Source organism: Haemaphysalis longicornis, unplaced genomic scaffold (genome assembly GCF_048455015.1).
Source record: "Haemaphysalis longicornis isolate Haplotype H1 unplaced genomic scaffold, Haemaphysalis longicornis Haplotype H1 scaffold_13, whole genome shotgun sequence".
Classification (NCBI taxonomy): Eukaryota; Metazoa; Arthropoda; class Arachnida; order Ixodida; family Ixodidae; genus Haemaphysalis; species Haemaphysalis longicornis.
The window spans coordinates 1166243-1186685 of NW_027526233.1; the positions used below are offsets into that span (position 1 = coordinate 1166243).

At 50.6% G+C, this 20443-nt stretch overlaps 2 protein-coding genes across 4 annotated transcripts in view; both read right to left on the minus strand.

Annotated features, from left to right (window-relative positions):
• The window catches only part of LOC144164198 (cyclin-dependent kinase-like 4), a 184836-nt gene that overhangs the window by 23646 nt on the left and 140747 nt on the right, over window positions 1-20443 (minus strand). For all 3 annotated transcript variants that reach the window (XM_077694710.1, XM_077694709.1, XM_077694711.1), the window contains one exon: window positions 18878-18937. In XM_077694710.1, coding sequence (XP_077550836.1) covers window positions 18878-18937 — 60 coding nt within the window. The remainder of the gene's footprint in view (window positions 1-18877; window positions 18938-20443) is intronic.
• On the minus strand, window positions 11360-13555 carry LOC144164197 (uncharacterized). Its single transcript, XM_077694708.1, has one exon. The coding sequence runs from the start codon at window positions 13313-13315 to the stop codon at window positions 11552-11554; it is 1764 nt and encodes a 587-aa protein (XP_077550834.1). The 5' UTR covers window positions 13316-13555; the 3' UTR covers window positions 11360-11551.

The following is a 20443-nucleotide window of genomic DNA, read 5'->3' on the forward strand; positions in this document are numbered from 1 at the left end:
GGATTATTTGGAATCAATTTTATTTACCCCTTACAACACGGGTATCGTAAATCTGTCTTGCGAAACTGTATTGGCCAAATTCACACATGACCTACTACAGCAAACGACGAAATTCCAATATACGCAATGTTCTTCGATTATACAAGGGCCTTCGATCGCGTTTCTCACAAACATCTGTTTGCAGAAATAACTTCCTCTGGTATCGGCCCAAACAATATAAAATGGCTTGCATATTTTAACAGGACGCGTCTAGTTTACCTGCGCCAACAATTTCCAGTCAATCCTTACCTATGTAACCTCACGTGTTCCCCAGGGCGCAGTCTCGTCCCCATTGTTGTATTTGATTGACGTAAACGACTTCCCTACGAACATATCATCAAAGTTGTGGACGATTGCGGCCTGCGGACGATTGCGTCCTGTATAACCCCCTTCTTACATCTAACGACACTATCGCCCTGCAACGTGATATTGACACCATCCCTGCGTGGTGCGAAAAATGGAGTATGGCAAAGTAATGTAATGGAGAAGTAATAGAGAATGCAAAGTAATGTCTTTCAAGTACAAACGCGCTACCATTGATCGCACTCATCCCATTCACTCTGTCCCTATTGACCCCACGACGGCTTACCTGTATCTAGGACTTCATATAACGCCATCATTGTCATGTGTGATACATATTCAAGCAATCAGCCGTGAAGCTTCCCGCACACTTGGGTACTTGCAACGCACCTTAAAATCTGCATCTTCCGAAATAAAAAAAAACTTGCTTATTTATTGAACGTTCGAACAGAATGTGAATACGCCCACGTTCATTTGGCACCCATTGCAAGCTTATCTCACCGATGAATTAAGCCGTGCAAAACCACGCTGCTCGCTTCATTGCTTCACGATATTGAAGACACATCAGTATATCCGCGTTTAAAACAAACTTGGTCTTTTAGATCGCTTGCTTCACGGCGCATAACTTACCGTCTATGCCTCCTTTACACCATCCTTTACTTCACCCGGTCAGGACATGGCCTCCTTGAACGTCCGTTGGGAATATCGTCCCGTTTATCTCACACTCGGCAATTGGCGGCGATATAGGGCCGCACGATGGCGATGAGCAGCTCATTCCTCCCCCACACACTTTGGAACTTGATGCTGGAGTATATTGCTTCGTGTGGCGACCGCAGAAAATTTCGTGATAAACTAACCTCTTTCAGTTACCAAAACGAGGCCACCTAAATAGCGCACTTGCGTTCTTCACCTTTTTTTAGATTTCTTTGTTTGTCTCGTTATTACATTCCTGGTAAACTCATTCGTAGTGTCGCTGCTGTCACTTGAGTGTTCATTCCTTCTTTTTTATTTCCCTTTTCGTGTTGTTACAGGGATCATTGGGCTTTTTTAGAAGATGTTGCAACGTTGATGTATGCTCGGTCACTTGAGTGTTCATCCCCTTCCTTTTTTTCTTTCCTTTTTATTTCTTTTTTTTTATTATTCCGTGCTAAAATCTGCGATCACTGTTACTTTTTTGTGAAGGTGTTGAAACCTTGGTGTACAGTCATGGAAAATTAAAACACGAACCGCGGAGCTCACGGCCGGTGCCGTCAGCCGTGGAAAACGCACGGACATGCGCAGTTGAGGTGACGGGAGCGAGGCTGCGTGTCTTACTGCGCTATGTTGTCTTCTCCTCGCTCGCATGCTTGCCTTGTCGCCATGCCGCAATAGCGCTGCAAGCACTGCAAGTACTACCGGCGCTGCAGGTGAAGGTGTGTGTCGCGTTGAGAGCAATGCGGCGCGTAATTGCTTGCAGCTGCGGCCAGTGCTTGCGTGTGAAACGCATGCATGCTGTCGCAAGGCAGCTGTTCAGTTCATCATGCTTCCTTGGAGAAAACCAGCCCACAGAAATGGGAACAAAAATAAATTCATGCCGCCTAACTTCTGATGGCCCTGCATTTTTTAGCGTTCGTAGTGCAGTGGCTCGGTAATTGAACAATGAGCTGGCCGCCAAAAAGAATGCGCCCTGGTTCGATGGAGTCATGGCTGAGTCACTTAGCGGATTTCGGGCTTGCAGCAAAACACAATAGATATACCACCAGAATTCGTCACAAATCATATACATAACCTGGAAGGATTGTGTGGGCTGGGAAAACGGCTGGCAGAATTCTAATATCCAAAACATTAAGAATGTATGCAAGTCCAACCATTCTATAGGCCAGTTGCCCTTGCACAACAATTTTGCTGGCCCGATTTTTTCGTTTTTTTATTTTGCAAGCACCTCAGTGCTTGTAGAAATCTGCGGAGCGGGCATTACTGAGCATGGTTTCGGCGTGACACAGGGGCCGAATTCTCTAAAACGACGGGGCGTCGCTTTGAAACGACGGGGTAGCGCCATGCAAATGCGTGTGTTCTGGGGCTGTGGCCCTCGCTTTGAGGAAGGTGTGCACCAAGTGGGGGCCACAGGAAAGCACTGTGGCAAGGGCGCGAAGCGACGCCCACTGCCCCCCATCGTTTCACTTGTCGCTTCGCGCCCTTGCCACGGTGAGTTTCTGCGGCCCCCACTTGGTGCACACCTTCCTCAAAGCGACGGCCACAACCCCAGAACACATGCATTTGCATGGCGCTACCCCGTCGTTTCAAAGCGATGCCCCGTCGTTTTAGAGAATTCGGCCCCAGATGTGCATCGTTATTTGCGCAAGTTACTGCATTCCACATGCAAAGCTATGTCGTCAATGTGACGCCGGAACACACGGGGAGCAGGAGCTCGTATGAGCCGAGCACACAGTGGTCGCAGATGCTATCTCGCGCCGCATCGCTAACAATTGTTTTCAGCGCTCTTGCGGCATGGCGACAAGGCAAGCATGCGAGCGAGCAGAGGGCAACATATCGCAGTGGGACACGCAGCCTCGCTCCCGTCATTTCAACTGCGCATGTCCGTGCATTTTCCACGGCCGCTGCCAGGTGACGGCACCGCTATCTTCGGTCGTGCGCTCCGTGGTTCGGATTTCAATTGTCCATGACTATACGCCCAGTCGCTTGAGTGTTCATTGCTGTGTTTTTTATTTCCTTCTTTTAGTGTTCCTTGTTAACATGTGTGACCATTGCTAATTTTCTAGGATAAATGTTGCAACCATGATGAATGCCCCCCCCCCCTTATGCAATGCGTTCGGGTCCTTAAGGATGAATAAATGAAATGAATACCTTCTTGTAAAGTAAAGATGACATATGTAAGGATTACCCTGGACTGTTGATACCAAAAAAATTATAAAACGCGTGGGCTTGAAGTTTCGAATTATTCCGAAAAACACAGAAACCAAAACCACTCGTCTGAAAGCTATTATAGCATGTTGAAGGCGCTCTGAAATGCAGGTTATATCTTTTCCATATCCTTCCACTATGACGCTTATAATCACTAGGTACAAAAATCGCGACTGCAGCTGATGAAATACCTTTATCCAAAATGTTTAATCCAAAGGTGGTTCAATAAGTATGTGTCATGGCTACGGGCAAGTGAGAAATGTTCTAACCACTTTATTCTTCCGTAAGACATATCGTTTAGTTTCCAAGAAAAACCACTTCCCAGGAAAGCTTTTTGTAGTGAGTTCAGACAGATGTACTGAAGGACGTATGAATAAGTATAAAGTCGAGAATACCGAAGACATGAAGCAGCACTAGAGGAAAGCCGAAAGTTAGAGAACTTCGAAGACACCCAGGCCATCTTAACCACAACAAAAAAATCACAGCCCTTGCCCTTTCTTAAGAGGAAGTCGAGCTAAGCGCCCTCTCTGGTGAGGTTCCCTATGTTGGGATTTAGTTATTGTATGTTGAACGCTTCGTGGTTCGATACAATGACCTCTCTATTGCGCACCACAGGTGGCCGTAGAAGAGAGCGAGGCATCGTGCGATGACAGGCGGGTGAAAGTTGCCGCTCGTGGCGAGGAGTATACGCAACGCGAGAAAGAGGCGGTGGTGGTGGAAAGGGGTTAATGTGGGGCTCTAAACATACGTGGCGGGAAGCAGCTCGGGATTTGCCGCAAAGCGGAAGCCAAAAAAAAAAACGAAAGAAAATAATTTGAACAAAAGGAAGTAAAGTACTCCCTCGGTAGATTCGCTCCATTAGGCAAAACAAAACCTGGGACGCCCTGCTTACAAATTCCAAGCTTGCACCGATGACCTAAAACCCAGCTTCACCTCTAACAGCAAATGCATTGCTAGGAAGACATTTTCTCAGTAGTATTACAAGCCGCCCCAATCGGGATATCGAGTCCCTAGGACCGTTTTCGAGCGAAGTTTGTATTGGCTGAATTGGTTCACCGTCGGCGTTAGCAGCGCAGTACGCCGAAACCCCTCTCCCCTTACCTTCCCCCTCGCTGAGAAAAACGTCTTGCTGGGCTAGTTGGTGAATAGATGCCATGATTTGAAGCGCAACAAACGCACACGAACGATGAACACAGTATACGAGACAGGCGCTAACTTACAACTATTTTATTCGGCTACGCATGTGGTTATATCTCTAGGGAAAGAGACGGTGAGAAAGGAGCGTACACATACACAGATGATAGCAAAAACAGATATGTTTACAGCACTTTTTTTCAGAAAAACCGTTTCGCTAGTGTACAGAGCAATCGAGGTATCACTTATGCAGTCATCCGCTCTCTCCCTGATATAAAACGCTTCGGGTAATTCCCTCGCAGCCCTGTTCTTGCTTTTGTTCAGTATTCTTATCTCTTCGAACCGTGGCTCACAACCACCGGCGCGAGAATGGGTGGGCAAATGTGCTCCATTATCTTTTCCAAGGGACAATTCATGTTCCCTGGCTCTCTCGTTGACGCACCGGCCCGTTTGGCCAACGTAACACCAGAGTCCTTCAATGCTTCTCTGGTCATGAAACTCCCGGCCAAGTTTCGTTCGGGGACAAAGGCTATCGCGAGGGGCGCCACCGCAGATCGGAGGGTATCGGGCGGCCGCCGCTGCTTCGTAGCCAGACCGGCAGGCAGGAACGCAGTAGCAGCATGCTCGTTCGCACCAAATTTTTTCGCCACTCACAAAATGACAAGTCCATTTGAGCGGCCCACGACACGTAAAGCGAAAACGCACTGGCGAGCGTCTGTTTTATCTTACTCCGTGGTCCGTTCCCTGCAAACGCGCTCTGACCACGCCCCGGCAGCTCTGTGATCAACACCAATGCCGCAGCGTGGCAGCGTACGAAGCTCTCCCATAGCGTGACGGCGAAGTTCCATGACCAGAAAGGCATTGAAGGACTCTGGTAACACCTTCTGCAAGATAGCGGGATTTCATATACAACACCGACTGCACAGTCGACATAGCGATTTGCGTGTTTTTTCCCACCTGCCTTCTTCCTGTGTTCACCCGATATGCGCGATCACAGGTGCGCAAGTTTACAAGGGGCAGAGAACGCAAGGTTGATCCCGTATCTCTCGGCGATCCCGTATCTTTCGGCGACAGGCGCCCAGGCAGTGCCCTGGGTGCCTGTCTACCATTTAAACCAGCGTCAATTAGAGTTCCTGTATATCGCGTAGCGCAAGAGGTGCGCGTTTGATTGCCACATGCCGCAGGTTCCAGTTCGACAGAAACCCGCTTTCAGTTTTGCGCACAAGACCCCGTATTCAGTCAGTTCTGCTCAACTGTGCATCAGTGGTTGTGGAAGCGGCGGCAGCGGCCGCCGCTCATCTGATAAGCGGCCGAATATTGTGCGCCAGTTTTAAATGCAGAGCATTTCTTAGCCTCGCCTCTTCCTGCATCGGACGGCGTCCACAGCTCCGCGTCCGCAGCAGGTGCGCCTCTCCTCCTTCCCTCCTCTCTCTCAACAGCAGCTGGCGGGCGCATGGGTCGTAGTCAGCCCGTTCGCTCCGTCGCGGTCTCGGTGTAACAGGTGCGCGATAGCAGCGCGGTGGGGCGCGCGCTGCTTGCGCATGCGCGCTCTCCCCCCGAACTGCTCTCCCTCTACTGCGCGCGCTGCAAATATAAAGCCGCTAGCGGTCGCTCGTGCTTCAGTCACTGCGTTGCTCCTTCCCTCCTTGGTTGACGCTCGCTCCCACGTTTACTCGTGTCTGCTACTCCAGCATCACGGAAGATTAACGACCCCCAATCAGTCATGGGCACGTTACCAAAAAAAAGTAACAGTGTTACAGTTACAGTTACCTAACCCAAAAAGTAACTCTGTTACAGTTACAGTTACGAATTTTAGAAAAGTAACTAGTTACAGTTACAGTTACTGCAAAAAAGTAACGTCGTTACTTTTCCGTTACAGAAAAGATTTGGCTTATTTAATAGAAACGTACGAAGGCATGCACGTAGTAAAAGTTACACGTAGTAAAGCTATACACGAGGGGAACCTAAAATGATGCACTCTCATGCTCAAACAAACAATCGTTGTGTACGCCTTATTTTTTTTATTACGGAAGTTTGGCTATCCATCACAAGGAACTTTATTTTTTTTTTTTGTTTCTGCACTCTCACTGCAAGAAATGTATTTGCAAACATCATTGTAGCATATAATTAGTTGTTTTTTCGAAGTTGGAATCAGAGAGGCCGAACTTAAACTATACCGAGCTGGAGGGTCGACAACACAGCCAAAACAATCTTTCAATGTCAACGTAATTTATTTTCGCCTACAATGCTGTCTCTTGACCGCCCTGCGTAGTGAGAGAGGATGGGAAAGAGGGGGCGGAGGTGGCGGATCGACGGAAGGCCCTTGTAGGAAAGGGGAATCAGACGTGGGAGTACATCGGTTTTCGAGGTGTTTTTGAAAGATACTAAAAAAATTGTGCTTCGTTAACTTTTTATTTCGTACTTGTGGTCGGAGACGGAAACCAATTTGAGCCATTGCCGAAGCGACGTTTGTCCGTGGGCCCTCGGAGTCGTCCTCCCGCCCCAACCCGGAGCCACCCCCATCGCTTTGCTGTTTTCCCTCTTCCCCTCCCTTAGCTCCTCCCCTCCCCCCCCCCCCTTCCTCACAAAGGCGGATTTTGCCGTCTCGACCAGAAAAAACCGCTCTCAGAACCCCAGCCTTCTACAGCACTCATGTCGCCGATCCCAGGAACCACTCTCTTCGTTTGCTTTGAGGCGTAGGCCGAACGAAGCTCGCCCAAGTATTCTCTGCACCCAACATTCAAAAGCAGATGTAGCTACTGTTTTTGTTTCGGCCACAGCTATCGAAAAAAGTCGCGAGGCTTCCGAAGAACATTTCTTCGTGCAGTGGCAGTGTGGTCAGACGTCTGCCGGCCAAGATGCTGGCTGGTGTGAGGGCACTCGGTGGCCACCATCGTTGGGGCCGTCGTATGTGTGGAGGGGCATGAAATTTATTACTTCCTAGACCTCTTTCGAGCACTTGGTACAGCTCGATGAATCCTCTAGACCAGGGGTCCCAAACGCGGGGTCCCAAATACAGCCAGGCGTCTCTAAAGAGCACAATGGTCGCAAGCAACGGCGACTTGTGAATCGAACACTCTACAGTGCGCACAGGGCTGGACGAGCGCGAGGCCACCGAGATACTCCCCGTGGCGTTTTATGACCCCAAAAAAGGGGCTGCACGTCGCTAATGAGAAAGCGACGCCCTGACCGGAGTTTTCCAGGCTTCCGCAAAAGTGAAAAGGGTTCAGTGCATTGTGCGGCGTTTGTGCGTGTTTGTTTTCCTGTTCGCTTTTGTGTCAAACACTTTTACTGCACTCCAGATGTGGCGAAAATGCATCCACGCGCGCCTATAGGCGCGTGTCGCACCGTTATTTATGGCCTGGGTGAGAGCAATGTCGCACTGCTGAGGAAATACTGCAGTTAAGACTTAGAAACCTCGAGCCCTTAGTAGACCGCGTGGGACACCACGCACACGTGCACGCCTAAACATTTCTAGTCCAGATGTTTTTCACCCATGAGAAGGGAGTGAGCTGGCATAAATGAAGCACTGACTGAAAAACATTTATTTACAGAAGTTTGTACAGGGAGGGTGGGAGCGGTCCTTAAGGGGCCGCCCCGTACAAAGACTAGGTGGGCTCCCCCTTACGGGAGCCCAATGGCGTCGGCCGCGGCCCGGGCCCGCCCGACCAGGGCCCGTTGGGCCGTCAGGTCAGAGCAGCCGAGCAGGGCTGCCTCCCAGTCCTCCCGGGAAGGGTTGGGTAGAGGGGGTAGGTTTGGGGTTTTTTGGCACGCCCACACCATGTGGAAAATGTCAGAGGAATCTTCCTCACAGTGCGGGCACTTCCCCGTGCAAGCGGGGTCGAAGTGTTTTAAGATTGCCGGGCACAAGAGAGTTTTCGTATAAAGGCGAAGGAGGATGCGCTCCTCCGCCTTCGTGAGGGCCCTACAGGGCTTGGGATAGACGGAATGGCCGGATTGATAAAACTGTGTGACCTCCTTAAAGGTGCAAGCGGGAGTAGGTTCTAGGTCCGGATCGGTGGGAGATGAGGATGATGCCCGGAGAGTGAGCGCGCGGGCAGCGGCGTCAGCCACCTCGTTACCCTCAAGGCCCATGTGAGCCGGAGCCCATATGATCGTTCGATTCGCGGGGGCACCCAGGTAGTTACTGTTTTGCAGAATTTTGTAAGCAAAGTACGGAATGCACCCCTGTTCGATATTGCGGCAGGCACCCCTTGAGTCGGTGATAATGACCCGCGAGTCCTGATCTGCGGCGGCTAGCGCGATGGCAATCTCCTCCGCGTGTGTAATATTGTGTGCGCGGAACGTGAGTCCGTTCACTGCCGTGTTTTGCTGGACGACCACGGCCGTGTACCAACCCCCGTGGTGCGGGCCGGAGGCGTCTACGTAAAAGACTCCTTTTTTTCGACCATAGTGGCGAGCCAATGCTTCTGCCCGCGCGACGCGTCGGCCACTGTGGTCATCTCGCGTCATCTTGGCTGGAAGAGGACGCACATGCAAGGCGTATCGCCAGACGTCGGGAATTTGCACGCGCTTTTCCGTATGTATTGGGTGATGGATGTGTAGTCGGGCAAGAAGGCGGCAACCCGACGGCGTTTTAGAGAGTCTTGTGTATTGATTTGTCAAGTGCGCCTCACGCAGCTCCTTAAATGTGTTCACCATTCCCAGGCCTAGAAGGCGCTGGTTGGAGGTGTGGAGCGGAAGGTCGAGAGCGCGCTTGTAGATTTTACGGAGAATGACCTCGAGTACATTCTCGTCAAACCTGCGTAAGTGGAGGTATGGAGCCGAGTACAGGACTCGGCTGGTTACGAATGCATGCGCCAGCCGCAAGGCATCTTTGCATCGTAACCCCCCGTGCTTATTGGAAACCCGGCGAATCATCCGGCCCACCTGGTCCCCCACTTTACGCAATTTGGCCAATGTTGTGTCTGCTCTGCGATGCTTATGAATGAAGAGCCCCAGCACTCTGATCTCATCGCGTTCGGGTATGAGTCCGCTGTGAAGGGACAGGTTGATGTTGGTGGTGCACTTTGGTGAGGGGCGTATGTGCACGAATTCCGATTTGGACGGGGAGCACTGAAGGCCACAACGACGGGCGTAGTCGTCCACGACGTCCGCCGCTTGCTGCAGGTTGGCCTCCATGTCTCCTGATGAACCGTGTGACGCCCAGATGGTGATGTCGTCGGCATATAGCGCATGCCGGATGCCTTCGACTTTCGCCAGCTGAGCAGGGAGCCTTATCATTGCCAGATTGAATAAGAGGGGCGAGAGGACTGCTCCCTGCGGGGTCCCTCGAGTGCCTAATTGGTACGGGCCGTGTTCCATATCCTGAATTCGAATATATGATTGTCGGTCAGTGAGGAATTGCTTAATGTAGTTAAAGGCATTTTGGCCACAGTCCACTTGTGAGAGATGTGTTAGAATAATTTCGTGAGTCACGTTATCAAATGCCCCCTTCAAATCCAAAGCGAGCACAACTTTGTCACTGAAAGGGTACTCGACGGGATTGAGGATCTCACGATCGAGCTGGAGTAAGACATCCTGCGCGGACCGGTGTGGGCGGAACCCGAACATGGTGTCTGCAAATACATTTTTGTTCTCCAAAAACTCGGACAGCCTGTCGCGCACCATCGTCTCCATTAATTTTCTCACACAAGAAGTAAGAGAGATGGGGCGGAGGTTGTCCGTGTTAATGGCTTTGCCCGCTTTGGGTATGAAGGTGACCAGGGCGGTCTTCCAATCAATCGGGAGGGGTGTTTCCCCTAGCCAAATAGAGTTGAAGTAAGCAAGGAGCATAGTGTATGCAGAGTCGGGAAGATTGGCAAGTAGTTTCACTGTAATGTGATCCCGTCCTGGTGCCGTTCCTCGCCTCATTTTTGCTAGGGCCGCCTTTAGGTCGTATAGCTGGAACGGTTGATCCAGCTCCGCGTTCTCGTTACCTGCATACGAGTACGCGGACCCTCGGGGGTCCTGCTGTGTGCTTAGGTATTGGTCTCGCAGTTTGCATGCCAATTTTGTCGTGTCCCCATCGAAGCTGTGAATCGCTCGTTGGAGATGCTTTTGTGTCTCTGTTCGAGTTTGGGTCGGATCGATCAAGGCGCGGAAGAGGCGCCAGGTACTCCTACTGGACATTTGTCGCGCGGCCGTGTTGCATCGGTCCACCCAGTTAGAGTCGGCGAGCTGGGCCGCGTACTCCGCCGCCCGCTGGGTGAGCTCGGCGATGCGAATTTTCAGTTTTCGGTTGTGTTTTTGTCGGCGCCACCGGCGGACGAGGCTGTGCCGAGCAGCCCAAATGTGGAGGAGGTAGTTATCCACCTCCGGAGTCGCATCCGAGAGTTTAATGTGGGTTTCTGTGGAGCGAAGGGTCGAAACCAATTGCTGGGACCAAGCGTGGTACCCTTGCTCCTTAATGGGGGTGGAGTTAGTGTATGATTGTCTAAATTTAGTCCAATCGGGTAATTTTGCCTCTGCGAAAGCTCTTGCCAAGGGACGGGTGCGAATGGTGGTGTTGAGTATGCAGTGGTCGCTGCCGAGGGTCTCCTCGGTGTTGACCCAATCTGCATATTGGATGTTTTTTGTGAGCGTAAGGTCCGGACATGTGTCCCGGGTCACGGAATTACCCACGCGAGTTGGGTACGCAGGGTCGGTGTGAAGAGTTAGGCCCAGCGTGGACATAAGTTCCGCCAACTTACGTCCACGCCGCTCTTCACGCACATATCCCCAAAGTGCGCTGGGGGCGTTAAAATCGCCCACAATCACCAGGGGGTCCTTTCCCGCAGCCTTTAAGGCACGGCTAAAAAGGTCTGCGAATGTAATGTTGGCTAGTCTCGGCGAGCAATAGATGTTTAGCACGTGCAGTGGCGGGTCCTGTTTGCGCAGCGGAAGGAGTGTTACCATCACGTACGAGAATTTTGGCTTAAGGTCAAGGTCAACTAAGTTGGCCGTGTAATTTTTACGCACGCAGATGCAGGATAAGGGGTCTTGCTGAAACGTAGTATAGTTTGTGAGCGTGGCACCACTGCCTGGCTCTTGAAGGGCTACCACAGCAGGAAGGTTTTCAAACGTCGTGAGGAAAAGTCGGAAGTCGGCCCGCTTTGTGCGGGACTTAAAGCCCCGACAGTTCCACTGGGTGATTTGAATGGGGGTGGCCGAATTGGATCGCGCGTATTTCCGAATTTTAGGGCTGCCCGCCATGGTCGGTGAGGTCAACGAGTGATTGTGATAGCGGCGCTCCCGAGCCAGCACTAGCGGGGTGAAGATTGTCCTCCATTCCCACTAGGGAGCAGCTGTCATCATCATCAAGATCAATCTGTCGTCGAGAAGTTTTGGGGTACCGGCCGGACACGTCCTTAATTAGGCCGGCTCGTTTGTTGGAACGCGCGACTTGTTGTGCTATGAGCGTGGGTATGGCCTCTGTCATTTTCCCGATCGCGGCTTCTACGAGAGTTGAGATTTGATTTTGGAGACCATTTATCACACTGTCCATACGGGCTTCAAGGGCGCTCATACGAGCCTCAAGAGCGGCTAGCGCGTCCTTCGCCGCTGCGCCAGTCTCACTCTCCATTGCCTCTACTGCGGGGGGAGGAGGAGGACAGACTGATTGGGTCTGTTTTGCCTCGGCTGCAGCTAATCTTTTTTGCAACGTTTCAAGTTGTGCCTGCAGGTTGCTCAAAATATTTTGCTCGGTTCTGCACACCGAAGAGGGGAGATTAGGGGGGGACGAGGAGGCAGCCCCGCCCGTACCGCTCACCTGCTTTCCGTTTTTGACGGCGTTGGCCCAGGCCTGGCCCCCACCACTGCAGGACTGCACCGTCGGCTGCTTGCCGACTGCTCCGGTAGAGGGAGCTTGCTTGTTCGTCTTGACACTGTCCCGGCGCGGTGGCTCACCGGGTTCATCGCGAGTCTGAGGCTGGCGACGTTTCTTGGCCGCCATTCTGGATTTTCTGCCCTTTGGGGCGGCCGCATTGGAGATACGGTACTTGGCCGTACACGCTCGTGAGTTGGTGGCGTGCGCTCCGCCACACACAGAGCACACTGGTACACAGTCATGAGGGGCCAGCACTCCCTCTTCCACAATCTGCACCTGCTGTCCACACAGGCCACACGTATCCGGTCTTGGGTTGGGACAAGCGTCCATCCGATGGCCGACGACACCGCACTTGCCGCAGGCCGGAATCGTTCGGTAGTAGGGTTGGACGGGGATCAACATTGAATCGTAGTGAACAAAGCGCGGCTTCTTCTGGCCAGCGAAGGTCACGCGCGCCTTGTTCGATGTTCCAAATTTACGCACCTCGACGATGGTGCCTGATCTCCAACGCACGCTCTCGCGAAGCGTCTCCGTCGTATCTGTGTTGCGGACCACGATGACTCCGTGGCAAACATTGCCTCCATCTTGTCGTAGGTACCCGCGTAGCAGGACCTGCCTGCGCTCGATGTTCACCGCGAAGTCCCCGATAACCTTGTCCGCCGTGTCGGGGTCCGGGGTATGAATGACGATCAGATTTTGCTCTCTCGAGGGAAGAACTGTCAAAGACTCAGCTCGCTCGGGCCCGAGGTACGCCTTGAACGCGGTTCCGTACCAGTTCTCGGAGAAAGCTTCATGCAGCGAGATGCACTCACGTGGCTTGACGACTATTACATAGTCGTCCGGATTCGGTTTTGGGAAGGGCCGAGGCTTCCATTTGGTGATGAGCTTGCCTTTGCGTCCAGCGGCACGGGAGGCGGGAGGCTGCGTCTTGTCTGCCGGCGTGCCGGACGCTGGGGTGGCGTCCGACGCTGCCTTCTTGGCGTCGGCTTGCGAGCGGCGTGCTACCGCGTCGTTGAGAGCTTGGCTCCGAAATCTCGGTGTAAAAGCAGAATTTGGCGTCTCGGAAATCGGAACCGTGTCCCACGCCATGGCATGCGGGTCGTATCCACGCTGGTTGATCGTAGAGGTTGCCATGTTGCCTCGGGAGGCCTGTGCCACGCAACCGGCGTCAGCGTCGCCGTTTGGCTTAACGGCGTCGCCAACGTGGTCGGGCGATAGTCGGCCGTAAAGTTGTTAAAAATCGGCCCACCTGGATGATGCTGGTATCCACGTGTTCCCTGTGAGCTGACGAAACGATCGATGTCGGTCTTGACGGCGTACAGTGAAGTTGTCCGTGGTTCCAGCCGAAAAGCGGCGGAGCCCAAGCGCAGCACCGCCGTGGGTCTGGCACCGCTAGGGGCGCTCCTAAATGAAGCAGACGAAGGTTCTGCGGAAGAAAGGCCGAAAAAGTGAAACGCGCAAACTGTACATCGGTCGTTAGTGAGTGTTGCCGTTGGATATTTTTTATAGAAATAAAGTAACTGTAACGATATTTCTCGTTACAGTTACTCCACAAAAAAGTAACAGTGTTACAGTTACAAGTTACTGAAAAAAGTAACTAGTTACCGGTAACGCGTTACTAGTAACTAGTTACTGCCCAAGACTGCCCCCAATGCTCTGCATTTACTGGTGTTCCCCTCGCGGGAAGGCGCGGGAATTTTTTTTTGACCGGCCGCTCCTCGCCACTACTCCTCGCCACTGCCACTCACGCGGTGGCCCGGCGGCAGCTCCTACGTGTGGGACGGGTGGCTTTCCCGCATGACCTGGAACTCGAGATGGCGGATGGACGCGCAACTCTGCGCCCCAAGGGGAGCTATATAGAGCAACTCTAGAGTCAATACCTCAATCACGCCTTCTAGTGTATATAGCCTTGAAACAAAACAAGCCGCTATACCCACACCACGCGTGCGCAAAGGAGGGGCAGTACGCACTCTTTCAGATTTGTGTCCTCCTCGAATGAACTAGAGAACGAATGCGACCTCTGGGCTGGACCCACACTGCCGGCGGCGCAGAAGCTAACCTCGGTGCCCGAGGAAGCAGCCATTGTGCCAAAACTTTTAAACCCTGAAAACGTATATGCTAAACCCCCTACGCTTATATGCGAAGGGGTAGTCTGCACTTATCGAGAGTCGCAGGGATGGTATGAAGCAATGACGCACAACTGCAGGTTCCGATGTGCAGCCCTGCAGTCGCACTGCTGCTACGCTGACATCAATGATCGCTTCGGATACAGTAAATTCCCGCCTGATGTCAATACATGGGCTTCTACGAGAGGGAGAGAGAGAGATAAAGAGCAAACTTTAAATACGACTCAAGACACAGCAGCGAACGTTATTATGCTTATTCGGAGGAAGATGTTTCACGGACATGTGACGGCAGCGGGCTTAGCCGGGGTGCGCAGAGTGCATCAATTTGGACAATCAACAGTTACTGCAGGGGGACTCGCATCTTTTTGGCAGCAACGGCCAAGCGTGACCACGAATATGGAAAAAAACAGCGGATAAGGGTATGAGGCGAGAATTGGGTGAAATGGGGCGGGCCGTACACATCGCCAATGTGTATTCATTATCCGGATAGCCGCCCCATACCTGACAGTGGGGATGGCTCGTGTGTGTAGTGCAGAAAGGCATCATAGAGGAGGGACAACATCTGCACCTGCCTGATGTATGTGGCGTGTCTGCGTGACTTGACTTTCGAAAAAGAGGGAAGTAGCTGTCGTGAATGTTGGGCCGGACCGCGTGCAGAGCAATGAGCCGGACTACTGTTCCTGAGCCAACTCACGCGTTATATTGAACAGGCAATCCACACGGGTAGGTATTGAAAGAGGGAAGACAATATTCACAAGACTGACGAGGAACTGGTCCACTACAGTCCGCTGGGGCTGGCACGGTGGATGGAAAGGCGACGGGCCGGTGACTTTAGTGAGTCGACGCGAGGTGGCAGTCTGTCAGCAGTACAAGACGTGTGCGCCGAGAAGTTTCACCAGGCGTTGTGTTCCAAGGCGGAGATTGTGGCGGTGCCGATGACTAGCGGCGGGATGGAGTAGCCTGGGCCCGGACGAGGCCTCGCTGCCCGCGCTCCGCGTCACCGGCACACCGCTCACTCTTGGGACGGACCTCGGCTTCTCCCGGCGGCGTCCAGGGCTGTCGTCGGGCCTACACCGCGACGGACGGAAACTGGAAGGAAGCGCCGGCGACGGACCTCGGGCCTACACCGCGAGGGCGCCGTCCTGCTGACGTCTTGCCAGACCGCTTCCGAGCTCCTTCCTTTTCTTCTTTCCTGGTGCCCCGTTGCCTTCGGCCAGCACTACACTCGTGGTTCGGCGGATTGGCCACCACACTGCACTGGCGCTTCACTACAGTAGCATTCTTGCTTCCCGGGAGGTTGCCGAGATGTTCGCGGCGCTGTTTGCTGTGCATTTCTGTGTCCTCCCTTGGAATGCCTTCTTCAGGCCCCGGAATGCAGGCCCGGGGAATGAGTGCCGTGGGTCAGAGTGTTAGCTCGTTGCTTTAGCTCGTTGCCTAGATGTGTTAGGGGCCCGGAATCCATTCGAAGAAAACGTGTGCGGGGGATGAGCTTGGTTAGGGTGGACAGGGTCTGTAATGTCGCTCGTGGCGAAGCTTCCTAGTGCTCCCGGGCTGTCCGTGCGAACTGTAATGTGGCCGGTCCGATGTTGGCTTCAGCGATGTCTTCAGTCTCTGCACCTGTTGGCGGTTGACCGTCATGGCGTCATGATGTACCGTCATGCCGTCATGGGTACATGATGTAAAAACAGCGCGGTAGGACGAAATACACGAGGAAAGAAACCAGACAGAACTAGCGCTGACTATAAACTGAAATATATTTGAAAAGATATTTATAAACAGCACCAACACTACACGGGATAGACTTGTTCTTGGGGTTAACAGTGCAATTGTCAGGACTAACGGAAGTTGTGTCTCGTTTCTTCCTGTCTACTACGGCACAGACTTCACCTAGTTTATTTGGTGCTGATATGGCAACCTGCACCCCATATCTGGAAGCAACCTTTTTTAATGTGTGAGTGGTACGGTGTTTGTACGGAACTACTGCGACCTTTTTTGTTGTTCTACTTTTTTTGTGCGCTGAGCTTATCGCAGCTTTTTATCATTCTTACAAGCTTATTGCTGGCTCACACCAGCGGACTAGTTGGAAAACCAGCTTCTTTTAGCTTTTTTACCTGTTCTTGGAAACTTGCGTTCATTGAGTGTACGCACGATTTGGACAATGCTGACCGTAGGCTGGAAAAAGCTATAGAGTTTTTTACAATCTTACTGTGGCCCGAATTGTAGTTCAGCAAGGGTTTTACTGACCTGGGTGCAAATTTTCAGCGAACGTGGTTCACTCCGAATTTTAACGAAAGGTCCAGAAATTGTATACAGTAGTTTTTCATGGCTTCAAAGGTGACCATTAGGCCCATACCCTTCTCTTTAGGGCCATACTCTTCTCTTCCGTCAGCATTGTCCAAATTGTGCGTACACTCAATGGACGCAAGCTGACAAGAGCAGGTAAAAAAGCTAAAAGAAGCTGGTTTTCCAATTAGTGCGGTGGCGTCAGCCAGCATAAGGCTTGTAAGAATGATAAAAGGCTGCGACAAGCTTAGCACACAAAATGAAGTAGAACAACAAAAAAAAGTCGCTGTAGTTCTGTCACGGAGCAAGAATATATTCTTGCTCCGTGAGTTCCGTACATCCACCGTACCACTCACACATGAAAAAAGGTTGCTTCCTGATATGGCGTGCAGGTTGCCATATCAGCACCAAATAAACTAGGTAACGTCTGTGCCGTAGTAGACAGAAAGAAACGAGACACAAATTCCGCTAGTTCTGACAATTGCACTGTTAACCACAAGAACAAGTATATCCCATGTAGTGTTGGTGTTGTTTATAAAATACCTTTGACTTGTGGTCGGGTGTACGTTGGCCAAACGGGCCGATGTGTAAATGTGCGTTTGAGAGAGCACTTCAATTCTTTGAAAGATAAACCTGCGTCTCATTTGTCTGATCACTGTCGTCCGTGTCCTACGCGCTCCTATCAGCCCCAATTTAAAAAAAAAACGGTCTTACTGTTCCGTCATTCTAATTAGCTAACGCGCGAAATAATAGAGGCGTTCAATATAAACAGACTTGGTGACGAGTGCATTAGTCAGGCTTCCGTTACTTTACATGATAAAGAAGTGGCTTATCTTGCTTGTTGTTGATACTACGTAGGAGCAAACTTGTTTCTTATTTTTCATCTCTATCACTGTTTGGTATTGCATGGATATTAGCGCATGCGCTGTTTCAATGTTTTTTATGTATATATATGTCTGTTTGTTCAAATAAATTTCAGTTGATAGTCAGCGATCGTCCTGTCTAGTTTCTTTCCTCGTGTATTTTGCCGTACCGCGCTATTTTTACATCATGTCGACGTACGCACTCGCCCAACTTTCCATCCTGCGTCATGGGTACGTTCGGGTAGGTGTTGAGAGCGAGATGTTCTGCGTTCTCGATCTGTACGTAGGTGGACTGGTGTGTTTTGCCATGGGTAGCACTTTTATTGAAGATAGGTAAGCTTTCCTAGGGTGCCGGCGGGATGGCAGGAGGGGGGGGGGGGGCGGGTGGGGGATGGAATGTGGTCGTTGGGGTGTCCGGTGAGCGAGGTCCCGCCCTTGCACTAAAGTTTTCAAACGGTAATTCTGAGCTTCATGGTTAACTCAGGCTTTTTCGCCAAGAGTGTTCCGGAGGGAAGCTGCGATGATTAATGCCATGGCGTCGTAGAGAGCCACTCCCGTTTCCGCGCGGATGCATTCTCTGACGCCCGTTTCTATTTTTGTTGGCTTGCGTATTGGTGAGGCGCTGATAGTGGTATGCATGCATGACGCGTGGGTACACCAATGCTTCGACTTCATTGAGTAATTCTTGTTCTTTGAGCCCTTGTGGTGGCGCGTCACGGGGCGGAGCACTTGATTGACGTTATTAATTTGGGCAAAAATGGATTTGACCCATTTTGTCCTTTTAGCATATTTTTGTAGTATAAAGCCCAGGAATCTGATGTGGGTACGGCAACGGATGGGCAGATTGTTCATTCTCATAATAAAAAGGTTGCGATATTAATTAACCCTTTTTTGCGCTGTGGTCCAATACTAGCATATATTAGTTTTTGTTTTCATAGAAACAGCGGGCGATGCATTTTACTTGAAATACCAGGACACTGGCGATATCTTCAAAGAATGCTGATATCTCCAGCAGGAGCGAATTGCGTCTTCAAGTCACGTCTTCATAATAAGACCTCACAGCAGTGAAACATGACAGTACACTTTAGGTCAGAAAGGATGGAAATAAATCAATTATTGTTACTTTTGGCAAACGATCTGCATAGCGAGAATTTATCTTTTTTCCAGGTTGTTACTCAACCCAAGAAACCATTGAAGAATCAAAAATGATCTCTTGCGAGCGAAGGCAAATTCCGGCGTGACGGTATTATCGAACGCATGCACCTGGCACGTTAGAACACTGATATCAAGAGTGTCTCGCAGAGAGTCGTCATATTCAAGCAGAATAATGAGTAAAGCGGCGTTGCTATGAATATGACCACCCTTCGTGGCTTGTTAGCTTGCGTTTATTCAAATGCAAGTAGTTGACCCATTTTGTTCCTCACCTTGAGGAAGTCGATGCCAAACGTGTCCACAGCACTCGGAATGGCTGACTGTAGCGATTCCTGGCAGAAAGAGAGGCCAACAGATGACATTTATTTCGTTGCTTGTTTTGGTTCTATGACAGCGTGAATCAAGGCCGATGTATACTAGCTTACAGAGAAATTAGTTACTTTGAGATGACTTCAAATAAATACAATGCTTGTTTCACAACCGTTTTAGCGGCGTTTTGCTATTCAAGTTTAATAATGAATGCAAAATTCTTTCCTTGGAAAGAATTCTAGGCTTTCCGTTTAAGGGGTGTTTCCAAGTAGCAGAAATGTTTTAGCACCTAGACGACATTTCTCGAACAGAACATATGTGTCTACCGTTAATATACGCCCGTTCATAGCACCTCCAACAAGTGATGCGTAATTTTTTAAGAATACCTAAGGCACACAAAGTGTATGTCTCTAAAGTCACTGGATACCCAACTATGCGCCGATATTAAATCATAAATATCCCTGCCTGAAGTGTGCTTGGCGGGTAATGACTATATCATCAGTCATTTTATTTCATCGTTTAATTACTGTGCCAGAGTGCAATTTAGAATGCCTTGCCCGTGTTATGAGGTTTTCACACCCCACGGCTACAAAGCGGTCTATGTTAATCGGTTGCGGTGGCGAAATCACCATTGTAAACTAAAGGTTTAAGGATGGATTGCTGTCCTTGCAGTTGGCGCATCCTGATTTATTGGTCAGTGTAAGTCCTCCAGGGAATCTTTCTAAGCTCGGACTTTGTGCCAACCGCATTCTGCAGCTTGATTGTGATTTGACGCGCTTGAAGCTGATGTAGGGGAGGGGCTAAAAAGGCCCAACGACGCATCGTACTTCTTTTTCTCTAGTATTTTGGCTGTCTTTATACCACGAAGGTATTGGTTTTTCATTTAGAATTCTGGAGCTCTGAGGGATACACTCAGTAGCCGCTTCAGTTATGTGACTTGTAATGAAGGATAAAGCACTATCGATTCCCATAAAATTTAGATAATCATGTGGATTGTAGGTAAGTTGAAGATAATTTTTCCAGTAGGCAGATGCTATCATCCATCGTTGTACACTGTTGTGAATGGCACTAGACAGACCCATTCTCTTAATTATGACATGGAAGTGATCAATCCAGTACTTTCGTTGCTCTCTTGATTGCGACCATTGTGCGCGCAATAAAAAGATGAGTAATAGTCTTTATGCAGAGCGCACAGCCACAAGACGGAAAGAGGCGACGCATACGCAGCGCTGTGTCGGCATCCCTTCTTTACATCTTGTGGATGTGCACTGGGCATGAAGAATATCTAAATGCAAACTAACCTATCATGCAACACTCTTTTGATATTAAACGTAAAATTTGCTAAACTTGAATTTGGGAGGGAAGTGGAAATATGCATGCACTATAAAGTATCGTGACCAAATGCACGGCAGCCATGAATGGCGCATGGTGTCTCCTGTTTTTTGCTCACTACAATAAGCCAAGTCGCTGGACTTCTTCTAAGTGATCAAATAATATCTTTTATGTGTTAAAATGCTCAATGGAGGCAG